Source organism: Anser brachyrhynchus (assembly GCF_964034855.1).
Source record: "Anser brachyrhynchus genome assembly, chromosome: 4".
NCBI classification, from domain to species: Eukaryota; Metazoa; Chordata; class Aves; order Anseriformes; family Anatidae; genus Anser; species Anser brachyrhynchus.
The window spans coordinates 69343797-69367074 of record NC_137698.1 but is presented as its reverse complement, the minus strand read 5'-3'; the positions used below and the strand labels follow the sequence as shown (position 1 = coordinate 69367074).

The 23278-nt window shown below is 37.7% G+C and overlaps 1 protein-coding gene across 4 annotated transcripts in view; it reads left to right on the top strand.

The window, feature by feature from the left end:
• RGS12 (regulator of G protein signaling 12) overlaps positions 1-23278 on the top strand; it is an 86266-nt gene that overhangs the window by 17970 nt on the left and 45018 nt on the right. For all 4 annotated transcript variants that reach the window (XM_080590570.1, XM_080590569.1, XM_080590572.1 and 1 more), the window contains exon 3: positions 5053-5172. In XM_080590570.1, the coding sequence (XP_080446696.1) occupies positions 5053-5172 (120 nt within the window). The remainder of the gene's footprint in view (positions 1-5052; positions 5173-23278) is intronic.

Genomic DNA, 23278 nt, shown 5'->3' with positions numbered 1-23278 from the left:
TGTGCCTTCCTGCTCCAGGCTAGAGTATCACATTGAGGACTGCAGTTTCACGTTGCGTTTCGTTGGTGCTACCAATTTAAAGAGGTCCTGTTATTCTCAATCCAGCAGTGGCAGTATCCATCGTCAGTTGTGTTGACATGGCTGTAGATCGATCTGAGTTACATACAGGATAGCTTTAAGCTTCCAGTTTTTTGTTAGCGGAGATGAGGGGACAGCCTGCTGCAGCCTGGGAGCTGGCAGGAGAGGTCAGAGTCCTTAAAACAGCACAGCTGCCAAAAAAAAAAAAAAAAAAGGTTGTATGGAACTAGTGCCTAACTTGTTTATGTTAAAATTCCTTCTAAGAGCACATCCATTTTTCTTAATCTTTAAAGAGCTAGGTTTTTGCAAGTCACCTTGTATTGGATCATTCTTGCTCTTTCTGGCCCTCCATTTGCAGTCTGGCACGGCTCCCGTGCTTCTTGACTCCCTCTCTTTTGTTCATGCATCAAGTGCAACGTTTTCCACTCTCATATTTGTCCTTCTCTTGTACACATTTTTTGTTATCAGAGAAATTGTTCTCACCTTGGGCACGTTCACAGACTGCTGCTGTATTAATTCTCTGCTGGTGAATTTTATTTTTAATACCTTGTTTGTAAAGTAGATAGGACATAACTCACCCACAAGGCCAAGTAGACATGTTAAAATAATAATAATAATGTATATATATAAAATGTATTTGGAGGGAAAGAAAGCCTGCAGTTTGGTCAGATGGATAGTTACCTCATATGAATATATTTGCACTTACCGATTCCTGTTAGCCTAAGGAAAAAAGGGAGATCTAGTTATATATTAAAAAAAGATTATGCAAACCTATTCGTTGTCCTGTTTTTTTTTTCTCTTCTGATTATGCATTTGACTTGTATTTCTGTCCGTGCTAGATTGTAATTTGTTTTTTTGTTACAAGAATAGGAAAAGGAATGGATTTTTTTTAGAGTATCACTGTGTCAATTCCTTTAATACATTGTTGTTTTCCTCTTCATCTGCGGAATTGTAATAGGGTGAAGGCTTGTGGAGATATGTTCTTTTGTACTTTGACCATGATAGAGAGTAGCAGCAGGCATGTAAGTATCTGTATTGCGAAATGCAGAGGATGTATTGCTGTAGCACATGCTTTCCACTAATCAACTGGTTTTCACAAATTTCTGTGCTTTTCTGTTTTTTTCTGGACTCCTAAAAATGAAACCAACTGGTAAATCATCAGATGGACTAGAGTTTCTAATATTGTTCTGTAATAGGGTTTGTTTAGATTGACTTGAATATCTAGATATTTTGAGAGCTCTGTTTTATAGATTTAGCAGCACTGTTTCAGGAAGGGGATCTTTAAGGTATAGGAAATAGTTCTAGGGCAGGTGGGCAATCTATATTTAAAAAAAAAAAACACAACAAAACAACCCAAAGCCACTGTTCATGTAGCAAATTTCAGTGTTTTAGTTGGGCAGCTAGTGGTGAACGAGACAGTATTTCGTTGGTCATATAATATACTGTTTTGAGTGTTTTAAGGTCCATTTAGTATTTTTTTTAAATATTTAATAGTGTAAGATTTTTAGAACTATGATAATTTCTTTATAGCTAATAGACTGCAAAATTTACATTAATATCAGTCATTGCACCAGCAATCTGTATTTGATTAAAAGCTGTGGATTTCTTTAGCCATGCTGGTTAATACAATCTAGCTGCAATGTCTGTGTTCCCTTTTCAAGTCATGGATGTTTTTATTTCCAGCTCTTCAGAGTCCCATGGAACACACTTGCTAAAATGTTGCTGCTGTCTGCTTAAGTTACAGTGTTTTGTTTGTATGTGTATACGCAAGGCAATTTTAAAATATTGAATTGAATTGGTCTGAAGAAGGATGTATACCTTCATAGTCTGAATATCTGGAAAGGAGTCCAGAAAGGGTGAAAAGGAAGACTTCTGAGCACCATTGCCAGGAAATTAAATACTTTGTGAATTTTAGTCTTTTTTTTTTAGCAATGTTTTTCTTAATTTCCAGGATTACTAATTTGAACTTTTGCAAGAAAGAGATTTTTGTCAGCTGAAAACATTTTTCTAATTGCAGTTGTTATCCAAATGGATTGAGGAAATTGTTAGCTTAGTGAATTTTTATGTCATAATTATTTCTTATATCCTGTGTTGTTATCAGTCTTTTTTTCCTGCTCTTATCTTTACCATTCCATCCAGTGCTCAGTAGTGAGTTTTGTATAACAACGTCAAAACAATGTCAAAAACCATAAAGAAAATGTTTGATTGGGTATTAATTTCCTGTTCTCTCTTCTACTACTACACAGTTTTCGAATGTTTTTATCCACTCTCCCTCTTTTTCTTTGTTATTTTTCTGACCACAACTAGGTAAGCTGCATTTCCTTCTAAAATGGGGCATCTGGTGAGAATTAATGTTATCTAGAATCTGCTTCTCAGTGGAATATAATTAGCTTTGTCTTCAGGCGGTTTGTTCCTATTCCTCCAATTTGTAATGTCACTGCTTCGAAATTTTTTTCTTTCTGTGCTTGCTAGTTGACAGTCCCAGAATTGTACATGGCAATCTCTGCTGTTCAAAGATATACTGGATAGTTAATGTACTTTTTGGACTGAATTAGAAAGGAAAGTGAAATGCATTCATTACCCAAAATAGATATGACTACTATTGATGTTTTTTTTTTCTTTGTTTCCTTTCACCATTTTTTAATGAAAGATGAAGTCCTCTGGGTGCTGCATCTTGTTTTGGGAAAGACTTGAGAGACAATAAAGCAGAATCTGTGGGTAGCTGTTTCATTAGTTTCAAAATACCAGTTGTATTCCCATTAATGATGGCATTAATTTCACTAGCCTTAGAATTTGCTGAGCTGTTCGTAGTCACCAAATTTTTATCACTATTTTACAGATTGAAAAATAAAGAATTTTAAAACAGGTCTGGTCATACATGACTAGTGATGAAGTAAATGAATGCTGCATTTGTGCTGCTTTAACGGGAACATACTGATATAGGAGCAGCCATGTTAGTGCTCTGACATGCTGGGCAGTAATAGTAATGGATACTGCTGAATTTAGTCAGGGGCTGATGTGGAACTTGCTGTTTGACACTGATTACTGCATTAGGTGCAGAGTTTAATTTTGGACAGGAAGGACCGCGACTGACGTGAGCCAAGTGCGAACCGCTTCAGCGATACCTGCCTGGAGGAACAGATGATTTCAAAAGCTGCTCAGAAAGTTAGGAACTGTACTCGTTCCAGTGGGTGCTATCTGTGACAATTTACAGATAGCAACTTTCTTGTCTTCACATTTAGTTGACTGTGTTAGCAAAAGCCATCTTAGCTTTTTCATACTGCAATTCTAAATGTTCTCTTAAAAACCTCAGAAGCTAATCTCCAGTTGCCAGATTTCCAGTTTTCCTTGGCAGAAGCTGCCCCATTTTTTTTCTCACCCAATTAAAAAAAAAAATCTTACTAAATTGAAAGATGGGAGGGAAAGAGATTTCCTATAAAAATGGATCACTTCTAATGTCGAATGAAGAAGCTGGAGTCTCACCTTGTTGCAGTGATGAACCTTGCAACATACTTTGGATCCAGATTCCTGTACCCTGTGTTATGTCTTGACATTTCCAGGGACTTTTAAAAAGTCTGTTGTGAATAGTGGTGGCTGTCAGAGCTCTGTTGCTAAAGAATAGTAATGACTCTGCAGGAACAAATAAACAGGCAGACATCTTCTGTTGGATGGCTCATCTCTTATTGCAGCAAGGCGGTGGTAAAATGTCCTTGATGCTCTCTGCTTCATGGGAGTGGTTGTTAGTGTGAAGTTATAAGTGTGAAATTTATGATTGTTCTTTCCATTGATGTGACATACAGAGATATTCAAACAAAGGATTGAAGGGATACCCACGTGTTTCAGAACTGAGAGCACAGAAAGTAGCCTGAAGGAAGAAACAGATAGAAAAATACATTTTAGTAAATATTACAAAGCTGCCAACGAGCAACTATAAAAGTACTAATAAATATTATTGAAGCTTACTGTGATGAAGAAAGATGCTGAAATGAACTAGAAGAAATTTTACCCTGAATTAAACTCCATTATTTTCTCAAGTGAAAGAGAACATCAGAAGACAGGAAGGAATTTTCCCCGCACTGAATGTTACAGCGAAAGGAATCCAAAATTTCAGGCATATAATCACAAGTTTTCATAATGTAGTGAGTTTATGTACATCTGCTTAGCACCAGTCACTGAATGTGCCTACTGTTAGGTTTAAGCTTAAATTTTCCATTTGGCATAAACTAGATATATACATGCTGAGTTGTTGTAGCTTGACCAACCTTTGGTTATTTTTTAAGGAGAAAGAGTATGATAACGGGGAAAACAGAAAACCATTGCAGTACCAATTCTAGTCACGAAATATCAGAGTGAGGTAGTTTCTTTCTTCAGAATAAAAGAATAATGCATTTTGTTCTTGCATTTTGTTCTGTATGATTTAAAAAGTTGGATCTTACAGTAGCAAAACTTCAGAAAAAAATGCATAGTGAAATCAAGATTTTTAAAAGTGGAGGAAGATTCCAACAGAAGCTGTATGAGATGACTTCTAGGATGGTAATTTCAAATAGAAAGGACAAATATTTTCTCATTTTAAGGATATGCTAGTTAAGACTAGAGCTAGGAGCTAGGCTTTTAATTAAACTCTATCTTCTAATACTTACATGTAGCATGTGTGCACTTTAGCAACCTAGCTGATGACTTGTGTTGATAAAGTAACTTAATGCTAAATAATTATATTTGACTTGAGTCTGGAGAAGTACTTGCATACCTGTAATGATTTTAATACATGACTTTACAGGGTAAGTGATGAGCTCGTGTTGAACCTGGTGTCCTGTCAGAGGTTTGCAAATCTATCTCCTTGGAATTCTGTCCGTATCACTGTAGTCAAGCTGGACAAAAGTAGAGTTGTTTAAAATTCAGATGCCGTCACTATGATCAGTAATGTACTAAAATTAAAGAAGTAAAATAATCATGTATATTTTCTGTCTTGTTTAGGGTTCAAAATTTGGACATCCGGTGGGATTAAATCAGGCTCCTCCCCAGCGTTCTTCTGCTCGAAGATCATTTGGAAGATCTAAGAGATTTAGTATCACTCGTTCACTGGATGACCTTGAGGTAATTAACTTTCACTTAAAACTTAGAAATGAGTCCAGGTGAAGAATATATAGTAGTTAATGGAGGTGATAAATGAAGGAGAGTAAGCAATCCCTGTAGTGTAATAGATTTACTAATCATAATATGACATTTGTTTGAGGGAAATAGAGATTTCAGGTATCACCCGACTTTCTCAGTGTTTCTTTAATAGTTTACGTTGATGCTAGCAGTGGCCATTCTTTTTTGGGGAATTTTGACTTTATTTTACCCATCACAGCTGGTCATATAGAGCAAAACAGTAGTTTGAATTAGTTATCCTGACTAATGAGGAAAAAAACAACTAATGTTCGTCATATTCTTTTATTAATTCATCTGATATTCTTTGCATTGAGAAAGTTTTGGGGGGTTACATATGTTGCTGGTGTTGAATACAAAGACCAAGCTCTTTACATAGTTCCCTGAGGAATTTAGTTTTCCAAGTATGGAAAAAAATCCTGTTTAAACAGATTAAATAAGTTTTTCCTCCCTATTTGCCAGCAGTTGGAAAAGAAAATGCCTAATCAACGTGGTGCTGGTGATTGGTATGGTGATTTTGGGGTTTTCTGAATGTAATGTAATAACACTATTTCACATCTGGTATAACGTCAGCTGATGTCTGGGCCTCAGTGGCCAAAACTTAGTAATTGTGGTGGAAATAGAGAATGAAAAGTCACCTGAATTTGAAAAGCTGTTCCTCCTGCTCTGCTGAGAGCCTCTCTCAAGATGAAGGAATATGGCTTCGTTATATCTTCTCTTCTAGTGTGCTTCCTCCTGAAAACCTGACCCATAGTGATGTGAAGGCAAATGGAGAGATTTTTCCCTTGCCCCTTTATCATGCTTCTCTGGAAGAAGGTTTGTGGTTGGGCAGAAACAAAACTATGTGCAGAGCTCTTGGCACAGGAGCCATGTAATACATATTACACTGTTCTTTGGCATGGGAGGGAAAGTGGCACACTGATTCCTCTAAATGGGAAGGAGGTGTATAAAAAGTGTTTGAGATGGGAGGAGGAAAGAAAGACATTCTGAATTTCCTGTTGTGGCAAGATGTAGGAAGAAAGGCATTTCACTAACTCTGAACTAAAGGAGGGGAGAGCTCGGTGCACTGGATTTTTAGGGAACAGAGTATATGGAAGGAGCTTCTGGTGCGCTTAGGGAATGCAGGTAGGATCTGTTGTTACTTGTTTCTCAGATGTTTTAAAGGAAAAAAATACCCTTTTTTCATTGTGGTCTATTTCTATCTTGTCTGAAGCTTTTAGTTGTCTTGCTTTTCTTTACTAGTCACTGAAAATAGTTTTTCATTTCTTTGCACTTGACTTTAATATAGTAAGTGCACAACTTCAACAAACAGAGCAAGATCTTCTAGATAAAGCTGTTTGGTAACTGTCTAGGAACATCTTTCTTCGTTAGAAAGTTTTTCTAAATTAAAAAGCCTTGCTGCTACATATTGCTAGTTTTGACAGAATTTCTGGTCACAGCAAGAGACGACCTTCTCAGAATATGTAAGAGCCTGGTACTAGTGATTCATGTGTGATAGGAGAAAGGGGGTTCACACCACATTCTTCCAGATTCAGATTTCATAGAAATTTATGTGCATATGTCATATTCTGAGGGAGCTGTAAACACCAAGGTTATAATTTAATTTCTATTGTAGGAGCTGTTTTGCATTGCAAAAATAATCACCAAGATAGGGACTTGGTACTTACCCTCTGTTAATTTCAGGAAGATACCGTAGTCACTGGGCTATGAAACCCATTTTTCTCTCTTTGCATCCCAGTCGGTATTCACTAATATATATAAATTGTCTCACCAACAGGAGGGACTGAGAGTCTCTGTGTTACACAATGTCCTAATAGTCAAAGCTGTTACTTTAGATGGGGAAACTGAAAATTTGAGACCATGGTATGAATCGGACAAAGTAGAAACAACCTGTACTAAAAACTGTATCTGGATTAATTATTACGTGTAGCCACTTGGGTGTGGACTGCTCTCTGTCAGCTGCTGCTTTCCACTTTAAAATCTCTTTTTTTCTCTGCATGCTACAAGAGAATGACACCTAGCCTTCGTATATCCCAGCCACCTGGTGAAATACCAACCCTGAGAATAATTTCCAAAACTTGACAAGTCAAAGTAAAATAGCATGAGATGTTTTGGTTTTGGTTCTAACTTTAATGTTGCTACTGCAGCGTTATTCCCAACTACTGTTACGTGAAGTGTAGTAGAACACAATGTTGTCAGTGCATGTTTAGATTATTTCAGGCCATCTATTTAGAGTTGCTGGAAGAGGAAATAACAATAGCAGGAAATTCTTAGAGACTCCACCTCTGGAATAATGATCATGAACATATTATATAGGTTACTCAGTTGTTGTATTCTTTCCAGCTATCTTAGCAGAACGGATAAGGTACTGACCCAAACATTAAGTCTGAAACTGAATGTGCTTTTCCAAGCTCGTGGGTTTGATTCCTGCTAAGATCATCGTAGTCTTCTAAATTGAGCAGTGAACTTCCACACAGTTCCTTTTATGGGCATACGGTGAACACTGCTCATTTCTCATGGGTCTGAAGAAGGTTGCATTTGCACTTGTTATGACATTATGAACTTGCTCCTCTTGCCTTTGGAGCTGTAGTGTCTGAAATACCAGCTGTCAGTTTTGCTGTCTTCTGCCATAAGGTGGCGTGGTTTCTTTGCAGTTGTTTTTTTAAATTTCTTTTCAAAACCATTCAAGCATAAAACATATATATGTGTTTTATATAATATATATTTTAATAAATAAAACCAATGATTGCAAGAGAATAAATACTTCACCTCTTCTTTCAAATAGGAATATAATGGCTGACTATACCCACACAGTTAATATTCATATAAGGTTAGAATTAGCTGTTATGATACAGTGCCCACCTTAAGCATTTCCTCTTACCTGCAGAAGCTCTGCTGTACATTAAAAATAAATAAATACAAGTTTGTGTGCTTAACCTCTAAATGCTGTTTTTACTAATAGAACATGTATATGAATTCGTTTTAAATCCGGAGGGATCAAAATAGGATAAGAGTGCAAAATTATAGGATGTTGTTGTGCTAAGATGTAACAGATACGGAAAATGTCTCACAAAGCACAAAATGTACAATTTTATTTCTGAACTGTGAAAATTCTGCTTGTTTACACCAGGGCTGAATATGATTAACTTATAAGTTAGAACTCAATTCAGAAAATTAGTGTGCCCAGTATATGCCTTATTTATATTGTTTTCACAAGAAATGTATTCAGAGATCTTTCTTTACTAAATTACAAGAAATATGTACTTATTAAGAAAAAATTCCTACTTTGTATATAATAGTAATATTTTTTTCTATGTTAATCATTTTTTTTTTAAGTAATAGTACCAATAAACAACAACGACAAAAATTCTGTGATTTCCACCAATCCTATTTCAGAGAATACCTGCTGGTTCGTATTTACAAGGCATAGCTTAAGATAAATGGAACTTGGCATGATTTAGAATTATTTAATATTTAGACTAAGGAGAGGACATGATCCTGTCTTTCTTCTTACGTCCCTGTAGGTAAGTGCCACCACTCACATCTTCTGTTTTGTAGGATTCTGTGGGGGCAAAAACATTGTTTATTGATTTATAAACACATTGAAGGTGACTCCGTAAGACTGCAGAAACTAGAATCCCACCTTTTAAAAAAAAATTACATTAAACAGAATAATCTTTTTTCTCAGCATCAATTTTGGAACCAGACCAAAGCCACTTCCAACTGTAGCTCTTTCCATTCATATCTTAAACTTTCTTGAAATATGTAAAAATGGGGGACCCTTGTAAGTGTTCCTCAAATTCAACAGGTTTGGTTGTCACCTAGCCAGGGAGAACATCTCAAAGCTGTTGAGTTTCCTGAAAATCATTTTGACGTACCTTTGGTATTTCTCTGTGGTTAAAATTAGGACAGAATAGTATAATGAGATATATAATGTCTTACACTAATGAGTAAGAGTGTTTTTACTCTGAGTATTGTTAAATAACCTTTTGATTTAGAGATCTTCAGAACAAAAAGATAGCCTTTTTTATTTTTCTTTTTTCTCCATCCCATTTTGTAAACCTTAAAGCTATATCCCATGTGAAAAAGAACATTTATTGTATTGAATTTCTGGATTTTAGTAATGTTTTCAAAGTTGGAATGTATCATATTCCTTTTATTAGTCAGTGTTAAGAACTTGTTAGAATGTTCTATCTTAATTATAACCATTAATAATCTAGTACTATTAGCTGTTATTATAGATAATAACGCTCGATTTTTTTTTTTCTGTTTTGTTAATTCTACTGAAGCAACTTTTTTGCATTTCATCTGCTAATTGAAAGCGTACAACACATCTCCTCGGTATGAGGTTTTTATACTAATGAATGACATGTCTCTGCTGGATATTAGCTTTGGCATCTGTGGGTGGCAAAAAACCCTAAATGCTCATTTGACTTAATAATGAGTTTTTAAGTGGGTACCTGTCTTTGTTTGGCTGATTTAAATAATCAGACAAAGCTTACACAGGGAGATAATAGCTTATATTAGGCTAGCTAGTATAGTAGGAAAATCAGACAAGAAGAGTTAAACATGCCCCAAACTTTTCCCACCCTGTGAGTTGAACTAATAAAATGTATTAACGCTCTCCACAAAGCTTGCTTCACTGACAGTCTTAGATCATCACCATGGCCTCAACAGCACCACTATGGCTACTATAATTATGTGATTTAAATCAAGGAGCCTCTTCATTGTGAATCTAGATTTGTGAATTTAACATTTGAAAAGAATGCATGTTTTTGTCTTAGGTTTTACTGATTATGTTAAGCTTTGATAATTTACTGTGGCCTGCTGGCATACACAACTTCCACCATGTATTGATTACCTTTAACCACTGCATGTATTTTGACCTAATTCTTAACTAAGATGGAACTGACTGACAGTTTTGTCCTCAGTCTGTTTTCATGAAGGTGGAAAAAAGGCCAGTTGTGAAGCAAAGTAGCATGCAAGAATAAAATCTAAATTTTTGTATGTAAAAAGTAGTTCTGTATATTTAGCATTTTTTATAATAGAATTTTTAAAGAGCTATTCCTGTTTCATACACTGTCAATATCCTGATATTCTGAAGTCTGAATGCTAGTACAATCCAGACCCTAACATTGCTGTTTCGGAAGTCTCATGGATCTGTGACCAAATCCTAAATTCTTTGTTTCTTTTTTCCCTTTGTTAGAAACTGCCTGGTGCTGCTCGTTGGAGTAGCATAGCAGTATGTGGCAGAGCCTCTTTCTTGGGACGTGCCACTAGGTGTCAGCTTTTCAAACAGTGCAAGGTGGAAGATGTCAGCTTAGTGATTTTACAGTCACTTTCTATAAAATCCAAACCCTCTTGCTGATCTAGAATATATGCACCTTTAAATAGTGTAAGTTGGTCATGAAATTAAACATGGATTTATTTACCTTGAATTACTGTACCATATGTGGTCGTGGAGATGCTCATTAAGGCTTTTAAAAAGCACCCAGTGGGTTTCTTTCCAGGTATTCCAGTCTTCTGCTCTGTTCAGGCTTCTGACTGTTACATTGCTGGCTGAAGTTGCCTACTGATGAGGCTGCATAACGGCTGCACACCTGAGCTATCAATGAAACAGGGCCAGGACACAGGGATAGGCACTGGAGTGCAATGTTTGTCCTCTTGCATTGCCGGAGTTGTCAGTTATGTGGTGTGTCCTGGGCCAACTAGTGTATTTTCACAAATGACTTCTGGACGTGGTTTAGAAGTTAGCTCCCATCACTGTTCCCACTGGGCAGTTTGGATGCAACCAACCTGATTGACAGGAGGCTTGGTGGTATGGCAGTGGGCAGACACTTCCAGCTGTCTTTGGAACTACACAACAGCTTATGGCACTATTTATTTGACTACTAAGACATAGCCAGTACGTCTCTAGGTCACCATCATCTCCTTCTGAACGATGCCTATGTTATCCCTTAGAATTTGCTTTGCTGACATCATTCTTACTGTGTCTTAAAGAATGTAATTTTTTTCATGGTTGGTTCTCTAGACTGCTCTGTTAAGAGTTTCAAACTCTTTTCAGCATACTCTGGAGGATCTTCCTCAGATTATTTCTTACGTGTGATCTTTTGAGGTTTGTTAGTTACATCCATTGTTACTCCTTTAAGGAGGACAACATAATGCTAGCAGTATGCATTTATTTATTTTTTCAGACTGTGCACTGGCATTAATATTAAGCCTGTGCTGGTATTTTATACTGTAACATAATTTTGAAAAGATTATGAATTTTTGCTATATTTTTTTTCTTGCATTTATAAAATTTATTTTGGAAAATTCTTATGCTCTTCACACTTCACATATTTTTGTAAAGTATCTGCCCAAGGTGGTTTGGTCAACAGATGAGTACAGATTGCATGTAACCTCTTGTTTCTTGTGAAATGGAGGCACTTATTTCTGGATATATTCAAAAATGTTAAACTGTGTGATTTTTTCAGACATTGAGAGTAAGGGGATTTGTCTTTTGTCACTGCAAGTAGCAAAGTGACTGTACTTGGATAATTTTACTGTTTACTATTTTCTACTGCTTTTGGGTTATTTATTTTAGATTCTGAAGAAAACGCATATACGAAAATAAGTAGTCAGAGAGCGTGCTGGAAGCTGGAAGCTCTGCTCTGTGAGGTGCATACAGCAGTGCTCCTTCTGTACTTTGGTGCCTGAGAAGAAATCAGCAGTGTTGCCTAGGATGGATTCTGTCGGGAATTCATTCCCCATATGTGCGAAGACAATTGGCACTGTATGCAGAAACTTCTCCCTCAGGAAGCAATTGTCTGACCCTGCCACTCAAGTACTGTCCGAACCTTATTGCCTCTGGGCTTGGCTTTCTAACACAAGCCAGTTTCTGTCACAGAACCAGAGGTACAGTCTATGCTTTCAGGGACTAGATGAGAACTTTTATTCTGCTTACATCCTCAGACAGCAGCCCTTACTTCTTGTCAGTAGCCAGTACTGCCGTTCTTGAGCTATTAATGGACACTGGTGAATTCATAAGCTGTCAACGTCTCCGGCGCAGTCACATTTGTGATACTACAAGGATCAGCCTGGGTGAACAAGTTAAGGCAACTGTCTGAAGCTACAAAGGGCTCGTATCCGTTAGTTCAGCCACATAAGGTACCAGACCTTACTTTTGGCTTCATTTGGTTCCAGTATTTGGGTAGCAACATATCAGCCAATGCTCTCAGGACTGGGAGTCTTAGTAGGTGGGCAGCCTCTCAGGGCTATCTTTCTCCATAGCCTTTGGTACTTAGCCTTCTTTTAAAGTTGGGCTTACTGTCTTTGAGCTGAAAGTGTTTACTGTCCTGGGTCTAATTCAGTAGACATGTTAACCCCCTGACATTGTGGCAGAATAATAGTTTTGGCACTGCCGTCTGTAATACCCAGAATTATTTGCTGCTAAAGACTGACCTGTGCTTCAGTTCCTTTTGTTGTCGATTCAAGAGCATCTTTGAAGGCTCCTCCCAAGAAGGTGAGCAGTGAGGTAAAGTTAGTCAAGTTAATAAGGGCAAGAGCAGTCTCTGAAGATGAGAGCAGACTGCTTTTATAAGACTGAATGACTGGACGACGAAATGGCAGATGAAAATGTATGTAGATAAATGTAAAACAATGCAAATGAGGCAAAATCATCCTAGCTTCATATATCAAATGGTAGCTATGTCTCTGAGCTGACTGCTTCCTCTCAGAATTGAGGCCTTTGCATTATAAAGGACAGTGGCATGAAAACATCAGCTCAGTACAGTAGCAGCAAAAGAGAAAATCCTGTTATGAATTATTAGGGAAGGAATAGGGGAAAATAAACCACACAATAATTCTACTGCATGAATCTGTTATGTGCCCACAGTGTGATTTTGCCAGCTTAAATATGGTGTTCTAACCTCTTTATTTCAAAAATGTTATGATGCATATTAGAAATGGAAAAGGTTCAGAAAGGCATAACAAGAGCACAGAATCATGGGTGGCATACAAAAAGTAGTTGGGTTTGACTGCTTGCTGTCTCCTTTGGGACAAGAAGGAGGCACCATTAATGGAAGGTGGCTGGAGCCAGGAGCAAAACAAACAAAGGAACACGATTGTTCATGCAGCAGGTAAGTAGATCTGGGGAACGTCTTACCACAGAGTGCTGTGGCTGCAAGAAATTTGCATGTCCTTAGGGGAGAATGGACAAATGTTTGGAAAAGAAAGCCACTGGGGATTATTAAGGAGACAAGCCACACCAGGTTCAGGAAATGTGAACTAAAAATACCTGAAGTCTGGGACAAGGTAATCAGGAAATGTATGTTGCCCTGTGCTACTCATCGCTACACATCCATCCATGGCTGCCACTGGAAATTGAACAGTGGGTTTGTTAAACGTGTTCTGAACTGATGGGGCCATTCTTATATTCCTAGGGTCAAGGATGGACCTTGCTTCTCTTTGTCTGTGGGTTCGTGTTCTCTAGGCACAGGAAGCTGCATTACCTTTCAGATGGTGCAACCTTTTCGTGAAGGGCTCTTCAGTACAGCATCTTCCAGTGCAGTTTAACGGGAGCGGGCCCCGGGAGCACGCACAGTTGTGCTACAGCTGCCTGCAGCCTCTGCTTTCTGGCCAAGAGGGCACCAGCCCCTTCCCTGCTTCAGAGTGGGTTGCCCCTGCAATTCCCAGGCAGGAATGAGGAACCCGGTGACTGGTTTGTTTCGTGTCCCTGCCCTTCCTCGGTTGCGGTTTCCGTCACCTGATACATCTTTTTTGTCACATCAAATGCTAATGGGTGAGGAAGGATTTTTGCTCCGTGAGACCTGGTTAGTGGTATGGGATGAATTAAGGCCTTATTGAATGAACTGAATTGGCATTTCTAGAATATAGTCACAGAGTAGATTTGAGAGAGCAGTGCCGTGATTTGATTCTGACTCTGCACTCCTTGTTTAAAGTGCTGAGATATTTTTACCAAGGCTAGGACTTGGTACCGTTTAATTTCCACTGACCTCATGGATTTTTTTAGTCCAGTGAAGCTTTAAGAGTCACCCGCGGAGCTTCTTCTAGATGAGTTGCTGCTCTTTATTTAATATTAAATGATCAAAATGTTTCATCTGCTCTTCTGATGCTTAAAAAAACGAAATAAATATCCCATCTTCTACTTCCCTCTAGATCAAAGAACTCCAAAAGGCTAGTATTTAAGCATTATTTGTTGGGCAGAAAATATGTGCATTTCCTCCTGAAAACACCCAGATATTGCTGGTCTGTCTGGAGTGTAGGTGTGGTATTGAAAATGACGAGAATCATGTTTCACTTGGAACAAGATCCTTGTAAATGCCAGTGCCCTGCTTACTCAAAAGAACACGGAGCATTTTGGTAGGATGAGATAGGTTGCATAATATGCATACATGTGATTGTAATCATACTGAGACATGCACCTACATGCCAGAAACTGGAAGAAAATTACTGCGAGTCTTACAAGTTTAACTGTTCTTCTTCATCTTTTTTTTTTTAAGTAATTTTAGATTATATTTTATTTTTAATAGGGATTGATTCACTTGGTTCATTCGGATAATATCCAAGGGAAATGTATTAAAACTGAAGATACTTTGGAAGAGAAAACGATGTTGACTCAATGCTTAAACAAGTTCGGACAAAAGTTTAAGTCAGAGTCCTGTAGGCCTTTACCAAATGCATTTTACATTAGCAAACTTCTCAGCTGCACGTTGTTGTCTTTCGAGAAGCTTTTTTTGTTATGTAGGACCTGCCTAAACAACATTTTACGAGCTGCCTGCTCCTTTTGATGGGAAGATACAGAGCCACTGAGGGCGGAGAATGTGCTGGGGAGGGAGGAGAATGGGAGAGGTGTTGATAGGGCGACACACAGAGAGGCTTCATTTTTTTACTGGACTCTGGAAGAAGTAAATATGTGTTCAGAAAGAGCTTAATAATAAAGTTGAAGGGACTGTTTCTTAACAATGAGCTATTAAACTATTTATACATGGAGAAAACTTTTACTGATAGTCAAGTGTCTGTAAGTATAAAGTTTTGTTTGTCTAAAGCGAACAGAAAACAGGAGTATGGTTTAATGAGTAGTCTTCCAAGCTAAGAAATCTTGCAGTGAAATGTGATAAATAATGCTTCTAAGGATTCAATGAGTTTTAAAGAGACAAAGTTCGTAAGTATAAGAATTTAAGTTAACTTTCTATATAAGCTCTATTATGAAATTAAGAATATACCATTTTTATAGACGTTTTAAATAACATATTGTTTTTACAATTTAGAGTGGGTATAGTATACATACCGATGTTTCTCTCATTTTTTTTTTTAAATTAGTCACTTAATTTTCACTGTATTTGTAGATGTGTTTCCATAAGGCAAGAATGTTGTAAAAGTTGTAAGTTACCTTCTAATTGTTACACTCCTTTTTAAGGTGTGCAGCTAAACTGATTTTTCTTCCAGCTGGATTTTTATCCAATAAAACAGACTCCAGATAGGATGTTATTAAAATAAATGAAAAGTGTTGGTAGAATATAGAATTTTGAGGTGTAAAGACTTCAGACAGCTTTTAGCTTTTTGCTGCTCAGAAAACACACAGTTTGTAAGTGAAGGACCTAAATGTGTTATCAAATTTTGACATTTTAGCCTTATTATTTATATTTAGCCTTATATATGCCAACGTATAATTTCATTTAATGCTGAAAGTGTATTAGCAAAACTATTAGCTTTTAAAATGAAAAGGGAAAGACAATTGTAAGGCTTAGAAAGATCCATCTGCACTGTTTCATTAAAAATGAGTAGTTTTCATGTTTGGTTTACATTGATTTCCTCAAAGTTTATTGATTCTTAGAGGCTTCATCTATAATAGGAAATTCAGAAGCGACTTTGTGTCTTAGGGATCTGTCACTTAATCATATCCTCCTTAATATGTAATTTAATTTTAGTTTACTATTAAGCTGCAATTCATCTTCTATCTGGATGTACAAGTTATGCATGCTGTTACTTCATGATTTTATTAGTGGAGGGAATTCAGCTGTCACACGATGTTGATCAACAGAAGAAAACCAGTGATGTTTGTCTCAGAAAGATTACTGAGTGTATTTTTTATTACCTATGTGTGGTCAGACTCCTCAGAAGTATATTTTAAATTTCAGAATGTGACTTTCAAAACCAACTATTTGTTTTTAGTGGAGATTTCTGGATGGCGAATCTTTCCGAATTTATCATTTCAAAGTGTGTACATCAGTCTCGGAAAGGCAGGCAGACAGCAGGGGGCACTCGGGACAGCCGTTTGCAGCCAGTCTCTTCACCGAATTTCCTGTATTATTGAAAGTCTTGGTATTTAAAGGTAGCTTCTTTCTCAGTTATTTATAAACGAACACATTCCAAATAGTTTGACTCGAAAATATTTTTCCTTAGTATAACCCTGCAGTACGAAGGACTTTTATCTTTAAAATTGGTAGAGGGAAACCACAACCTCGTAAACAGGAGAAACTTCCCTCTTTTAATCAGTAGCACATATGTGGTATGTTTACTGCTGAGTAGCTGACAAATCCTCCACCAAAATACATCTGGACAGATTCTAGAAAATTTGGAGAATTAGAAAAGAGATTTCTATTTCGTTAAAAAGTTGTCTCAGTTTATAGGTTGTGATTCTCCTGCTTCACAGAAACTCGGGGTCAGTGAGCTAAATTAAATCCTGAACTTTACTTGGGCTTTCGTGCAAGTCGCTGCTGTTATCTTGAACATGGGATGCAGAAAGAAATACTTGATGAGAGTTAAGTTTTTGGAGGAGTGGTCTGTTGATGCCAAATTTACTTTAGGAATTTGTGTTACCAAGAGTTCATCCAGAGGGTTGCCTCTTTCTAGTTGCCTCATATTTTTTTGTGTGTGTGTTCTTCTTTTAGGAGTCAAGGATACATTAAATCCTATTCATCCTTTGACAAGTTCAAACTTATCCAGGCTTCCTGTCATTCTATCTTTCTCTTGAGCTTTTTCTTCTCTGAAAACAAGCATACAAAAGAAAATAAGAGCAGGAAGTGGAGGGAGGGTGGAAGAGAAAAACAGATCGACCATATCTGGGGTCTCTACCCCTTCCCACAGTTTAGCTTCTAAGCAGATGGATGTGGGTTTAGAAATGTCGTCTTTGGTATATCTGAATAAGTTTTTAAAAGCTGTTGTGCCATATTTTAACACTTTCCATTAATAGCTTTGCAAATTAACATTCCTTCTGCTTTCGACCTTTGAACTCTGAGTTGCCTGCCTGGTTTACAGACATGATACACAAAATCATAAGATTTCAAAGTTGGCAGCTGCTAAAATAATCTATGGAATATAGAGGTAAATGATTTTTTTCAAGGGTTTTCAGAGTCTCATGACATTTTGCAGTCATTATCATTAACAGGTATTGTCTAATTGGTAGAGCTTCTTGTCAGTAGTGTCACTGTATGCAAAAAATGTGGACATGCGATGCTCAGTTCTTCAATGAAATAAAATTAACAACTATAGAGGTCTGTTTAAACTAAGGGATCATTAGGTTTATAACGCCAACCAGGAGTGCCTAGGATGTACAAAACATTGCCCACACACAGTGTTCCCAACGGTGCTCCACCACAGGTGCTCTGGTGCAGTGCTAGTCTTGCTGCTACATCCAGTTACATGTAGGTATTTTCCCCCTAATCATTCTGATGTACTTGCGGGTAAAAAGCACACCTGTTAAAACCGTGCTGGCACATTTGGGCATTGAAGGAGGTTCCTGTAGGACTTAGGTTGATCGTTAGCTGAATGCTGTGGATGAAAGGCTTTTCTGTGTTGCCCCAAAGGGGAGTTCCCAGGACAGCTCTCTGTTTGTGCTCTTCAGTGATCCGATGTGAGGATTACTAAGCACGCTATCACCTGTATATTTGTAACGTTGCTGTCTGGTTGTTTAAGGTATTGACTGACAGCGAAAAGACATTCTGCAGCCCACTTGGTTTCATGTCAAGCAATATGCGATATTTAAACAGACCTATGTGGCCTTTTAAAAATATATAGTTTTAATGCTTATCCACACACAGTGAAACTGTTCTTCTCTGCAAGTATCGCGGGAGATTTCCTACATCGTTATTTTAGGATTTTATAAAACTTATTCCTTCCTATCAGACTCCCTATTTGTTTCCATTGCATTTCTTTATGGTATCAAACACTAGGGAAAGACAGCACTGTGAAATGCAATGGTGTGCCTATTCAGATAACTAATCAGTTATAAATGAGCCTTGGCCATAGCAGCTTGCTTGTGATTGCTTGATGCTTGTGTCTCTGGAATGCTTCTCTAAAGCATAGTTCCTCCCTTTGCATCTGTAATTACCTTGAAATTTCTTCTCTGCTCACTCTAAATTAAATCTGGGAGATTGAGTTGCTCAGTTTACTGAGACTCTTTATCCTAAATTCAGAAGCAGGACGATGTGCAGGCTTGGACTGCCTTTGGCAAGCCAGTCTTTCTGTGAGATCCTGAGTAAAGGCTCTTCACTTCTTTTTGCCTCAGTTTCTCTCTGTGACAGTTCAGTGCAATATTCACCTTCTTGCTGGTGGTTTTATAGCAGGGCTGATCCTCGGAACTGGATGGGTGGATGTGGGGGATTCCATGTGCTGCCCTGAAAGAGGGAGATCCCTCTTACTAAGCTACTGCTCTTAAGTCCGCCTTGGCTGCAAGGACATCCCACTAGCATAAAAATAATAAAAAAATGTTCACTAATCATTCTTAATTTGTAATTCTGGCAATTATTTTTAGCAAAACTGGAATTCTGATCGCTTCAAAAGTACCAGAAAGGGATGTGTCGGGTACTATCACTATTTACTTGAGCACGGCAGCAAACTTCAGGATATCCTATACTTTCCATACCCAGTCTCCTGAAGACACTACTACCGCAGCAAATGAGGAGCACTTCCCTCTTGCATTACAAGTAGCTGCTTTTGCTCTCTCTCCTTAAGGCGCTGTGCACAGAGCTGCCTTGACATCAGTGAAGCATAGGCTGGGGTAGCGAAGAAGGAAGGGCAGAATATCCCTTGATTTCTGCAAGGAGGATTTTGTCTTTAGTGGCAGCAGGCTGCACCTAGCTCTGGCAAAGATGCCAACTTTCTTTGTACTGTGGATTTTTACCTGCAATTGGCAGTGTTAACCACTGGAAAGTTAAGCAGAATCGACCGTCCGAGGTCTTATTTTATTCTGGCTTGCATTATGTAAACCTCTGAAAATAATGGTTTACAACGTAAATGTTTCTATAAGTAATGTTAGGGTGATTAACTGATGTTTGGCTGAAAACTGTTTTGGAAATCTGTTTTCTCAAGCTCAGGACTTCTGCACAATTCAACTTCATTTTATTTTCCTGATTTTTGTATAGGAAAGGCTTTAAAATACAATCAGCTCGATTTATATAAAACGATCTAGCTTTTCTGGTGAGAGATAATTGAGATCTAATCTGAATCCCTGACGAACCACAGCTTCCTGCATTGGCCTGTTGCTATGGGTAACATAAAGGGAGTAAAATAGAACTTCATACGAAATGCCTTTAAACTTTACTGGCATGTACAGGCATGGAATAGGGCTGATTTTTTTAGTTTAATCTTTGAGAAGCTGATGTGCTAAGGAAATGCTTTTTCCATATTAAGTGAAGATGAATTTAGGAAGAGTACTGTTAGGAAAAATAACTGCTGTTTCTTATGAAGAGCGGGTAAGTGATATGAATTATATTTAGCTAAAGCAAGGCATCGTTGCAGTGAGAAATTAGAAGAGGCTATTGTTATTGGCAAGAAAACAGAGAAGAATGTTATCAGCTTCAGAATGCTTTTTATTTAGCCTTTCAGCTTTTTTGCTTTAAAGTATTTGATTTAAAATTCCTTTCTAAATGCAAGCATTTGGCTATATTATCATAGAAGAGTAAAGGGAACCTTACTGTACCAGCTAACCTTCAGATTTTGTGATGTATTTATGAACTGTGCCCAGTATGTATAAAGCTAAAAGATCAGTGAGTTTATAATCTGTTTTTTTTAATTCTGTGCAATGTATGTTGTGCATGCTTTCTGTACCATTATATCAATATTATATCTGTAGGTAAAACTGTATGTATTTTTGTATATGTCTTTACCAACATAATTTTAAAGATGGATTTGACATTTAAACCACTGTGTTCCGTAAGATTTGTTTAGACTGGGGTAAAAAAGTTGAACGTCTTTTTTTTTAAAGGAATTCCAAATATCACATCGTTACTGTTCTGTGTTGTATTTATAGATTCAAATGTACACTAGTTTTGTTTTTTTTTTCCTTGAGAATTCGTACCTCTCTAATACTTTTGTATTAGCTGTTGTAAATGCACTTCTTTGGTGGCAAAGAATTGAAAAGCCAAATTATGTAAGAGTTCTCCTTTAAGAGGCATTGTGAAGGGGCATCCTTTTCATAGATTTCTAAATCACTAAATTAATTGCAATCATATTTTAAACTGAGGATAAAAATAATATTACACTAAAGTTTAGAAGAGATATGTATGTGAGGTTACTTATTAGAAGGAAAATCTATAATTAATATGTAAGTAATATGGATTTTGTTTTGATTTCAAATGTTAGGACAATGTTAACTGTATTTTGAGGCATTATCCCCCTCCCAGAGATCATCAGAGTTCCTGGCATTTGTACAATGTTAATACTATAATGCATTTAAAGGATAACAATACATGTAGGCAATGTAAGTCCTGGAATAGTGTCTCTTAAGATCTAGGGACCTGCTTGCAATTCGTCCCTTGGCAAGAAGAGAAGTTGCTTCAGGTGTTGTGAGGAGGAGTTGGAACAAAGCTGGCTGCAGGAGGCAGCCGGCTGGGTGCTAGGCTTTCCCTGAGCTTGGGGACAGGATGTTTGAAAGTTGGCTTTCGTATCGAGTCTGTAGATCTTCAGTGCTTCGTCTCTTAAAGAACATGACAAGTGTCCCAAAGTTATTTTGTATATTGAAATCGTATGAGCAAATCAGTTTAGAAGGTCGGTGGAGCTAGGGAAGCTATTCCAATGCCTAATTAGAGGGGCTTTTGGAAAGGAGAGGGCAGTATAATATAGTAATCAGCAGTCTAACAGGCTCCAAAGGCAGCAGACAGAGAGCTCTGGATGCTGCAAAAAGTCAGTGCCTATGTTGAAAGAAAGAGTGCTTTAGAAAGGACACGCAGAGGTCACTTATAATTCAAATCCCCCTTTCTCCGAATCTTTCTGGATGCCCATAAAAGAAATAGATATTTGTTTAGTCTGTGATTTTGTCATGGGTAGGGTAGCAGAGAACAATATTTTTTCACTCTGTTTAAAGATTTTTATCCCTGTGTATCTCAGAAATAGTTCAAAATATATATGGCTTTTTTTTTTTTTTTCCCCTCAGGAAGGCACTCACCCACATTCTATTAACAGAGATGATTTCATGTTGCTCCGTTTTATTGTTAAGGCCTGGCATTTCCTAGCGTGTGTCACCCCTCCCAGTCCCCCCATCTTTCCCTTTGTTCTCCTCGAGCACTTGAGCATGACTATTGACTTGGATGACAAATCCTGAGGAGGTGAAAAAGGACATTTTGTGTTGAGTTACCTGGGTAGTCTGTACACATGGGTTTATTTCTTCAGAATAGTCTGGGATATAGATAGAGTATTTTTGTTGTTGTTTTTTGGCAGCATGGTTTTGTGGCAGACCTTGCCGGTACTTAGTTAATTACCTGGGACCTGATCCATGTAAAGGGGGACATTCCCTGGATCTAAGCAAATTTCCCAGATGAGGTTTTGTCAACTGAAAGATGTCTTCAAAGTAGTTTTATGCGGAGGTGCACACATCTAGCAGGGTATAGACCATGGGAGCTAACAGGTACAGGCTGCTTCAACCTTTTGAATTGCATTTTCCTTTATGCCCTCTCTCCTTCTCTCCCCTGTTGTTGGGGCAAGGGGCTATGTTGTCTGGGTCTATTCTGGAATAAGAAGTTTATATACTCACAAAGTAGTCTTCTCCCTGTTAATTATTGTAAGCTAATCCTCTTTTAGCTGTACTGCAAGCAGATCCTGAACATGACATCAAAAACCTCATGGGCCCTTCTGGTTTTTCCACCTAGCAAAGAGAGGTGATCCAAAGAGAAATTCTTACATGTTTTCTCTTAATCAGAACCTTATGCTATCTAATATATGCTGAAGCATTTGCTGATTTACAGAGACCTAAAACGCCTGTTACGGTGTGTGCTAACTGAGTGGGAAGCCGTTGCTCAGCTTGCTCGCCCTGGTGTTAAGCTCCTCGTTTGGATCACAGGGATCAAGATCTTGCCCTGAAGTCTAGGGAAGAGACTTGCATCCCTCACCACTGGCATGTGTCTGCACACCTCAGCTGCTAATCCAGCTGGAGGAGCAAGCAGAGTTCTGGTGAAGAGACATCCTGGAAGACATTTTTGTGCTCCTAAATTCGACTTCTTTTTAACATTTTGGTACTTGTTACCATCAGGCTTCTGGCACACACCACGGGCTTTTTCCTACACCAGTTTGGAAGTCAGAGTAATTTGAAGAACTAATTTAAGTTCTTATCTGGCTGTGAAAGATTTGAGGGTTGAATACAATTCAGATTTTATCTCGGAGTGATAGTTCATATAGTTCAAAAAACGAATACATACATGTCCTGTCATTTGGAACGGAAGTCTTTTTTTTGACCTTCACCTTGTCCCTACCTGGTACAGGCTCATACTGTATCTTTCCTTGTCTTTCAGAAATGGCTACATAAAAGAACCATTCCATTTTATTGCTTTGTAATAGTTATGTTTTCTAATAGGTAGTTCTTAGTAGGTATATGGTAAGTGTTAAATTTCATTGAAAAATCAATTTTTATATGTATAGGAGATCAAATTTTGTCCTGAAGAGCCTCCAGTGGTGGTGAGCATGAACAGTGAAGAATGAAAACCAGCCCCCACCATATACTGAATTTTTAAAATGAGATCATCATAGTATTTAAAAAAATCTGGTCTTGCAACTTACACCTGTGGACAAATCTAGACAAGTTTCAGCTGAACAGTTTAGAAGAAAAACTGCTTTGTCT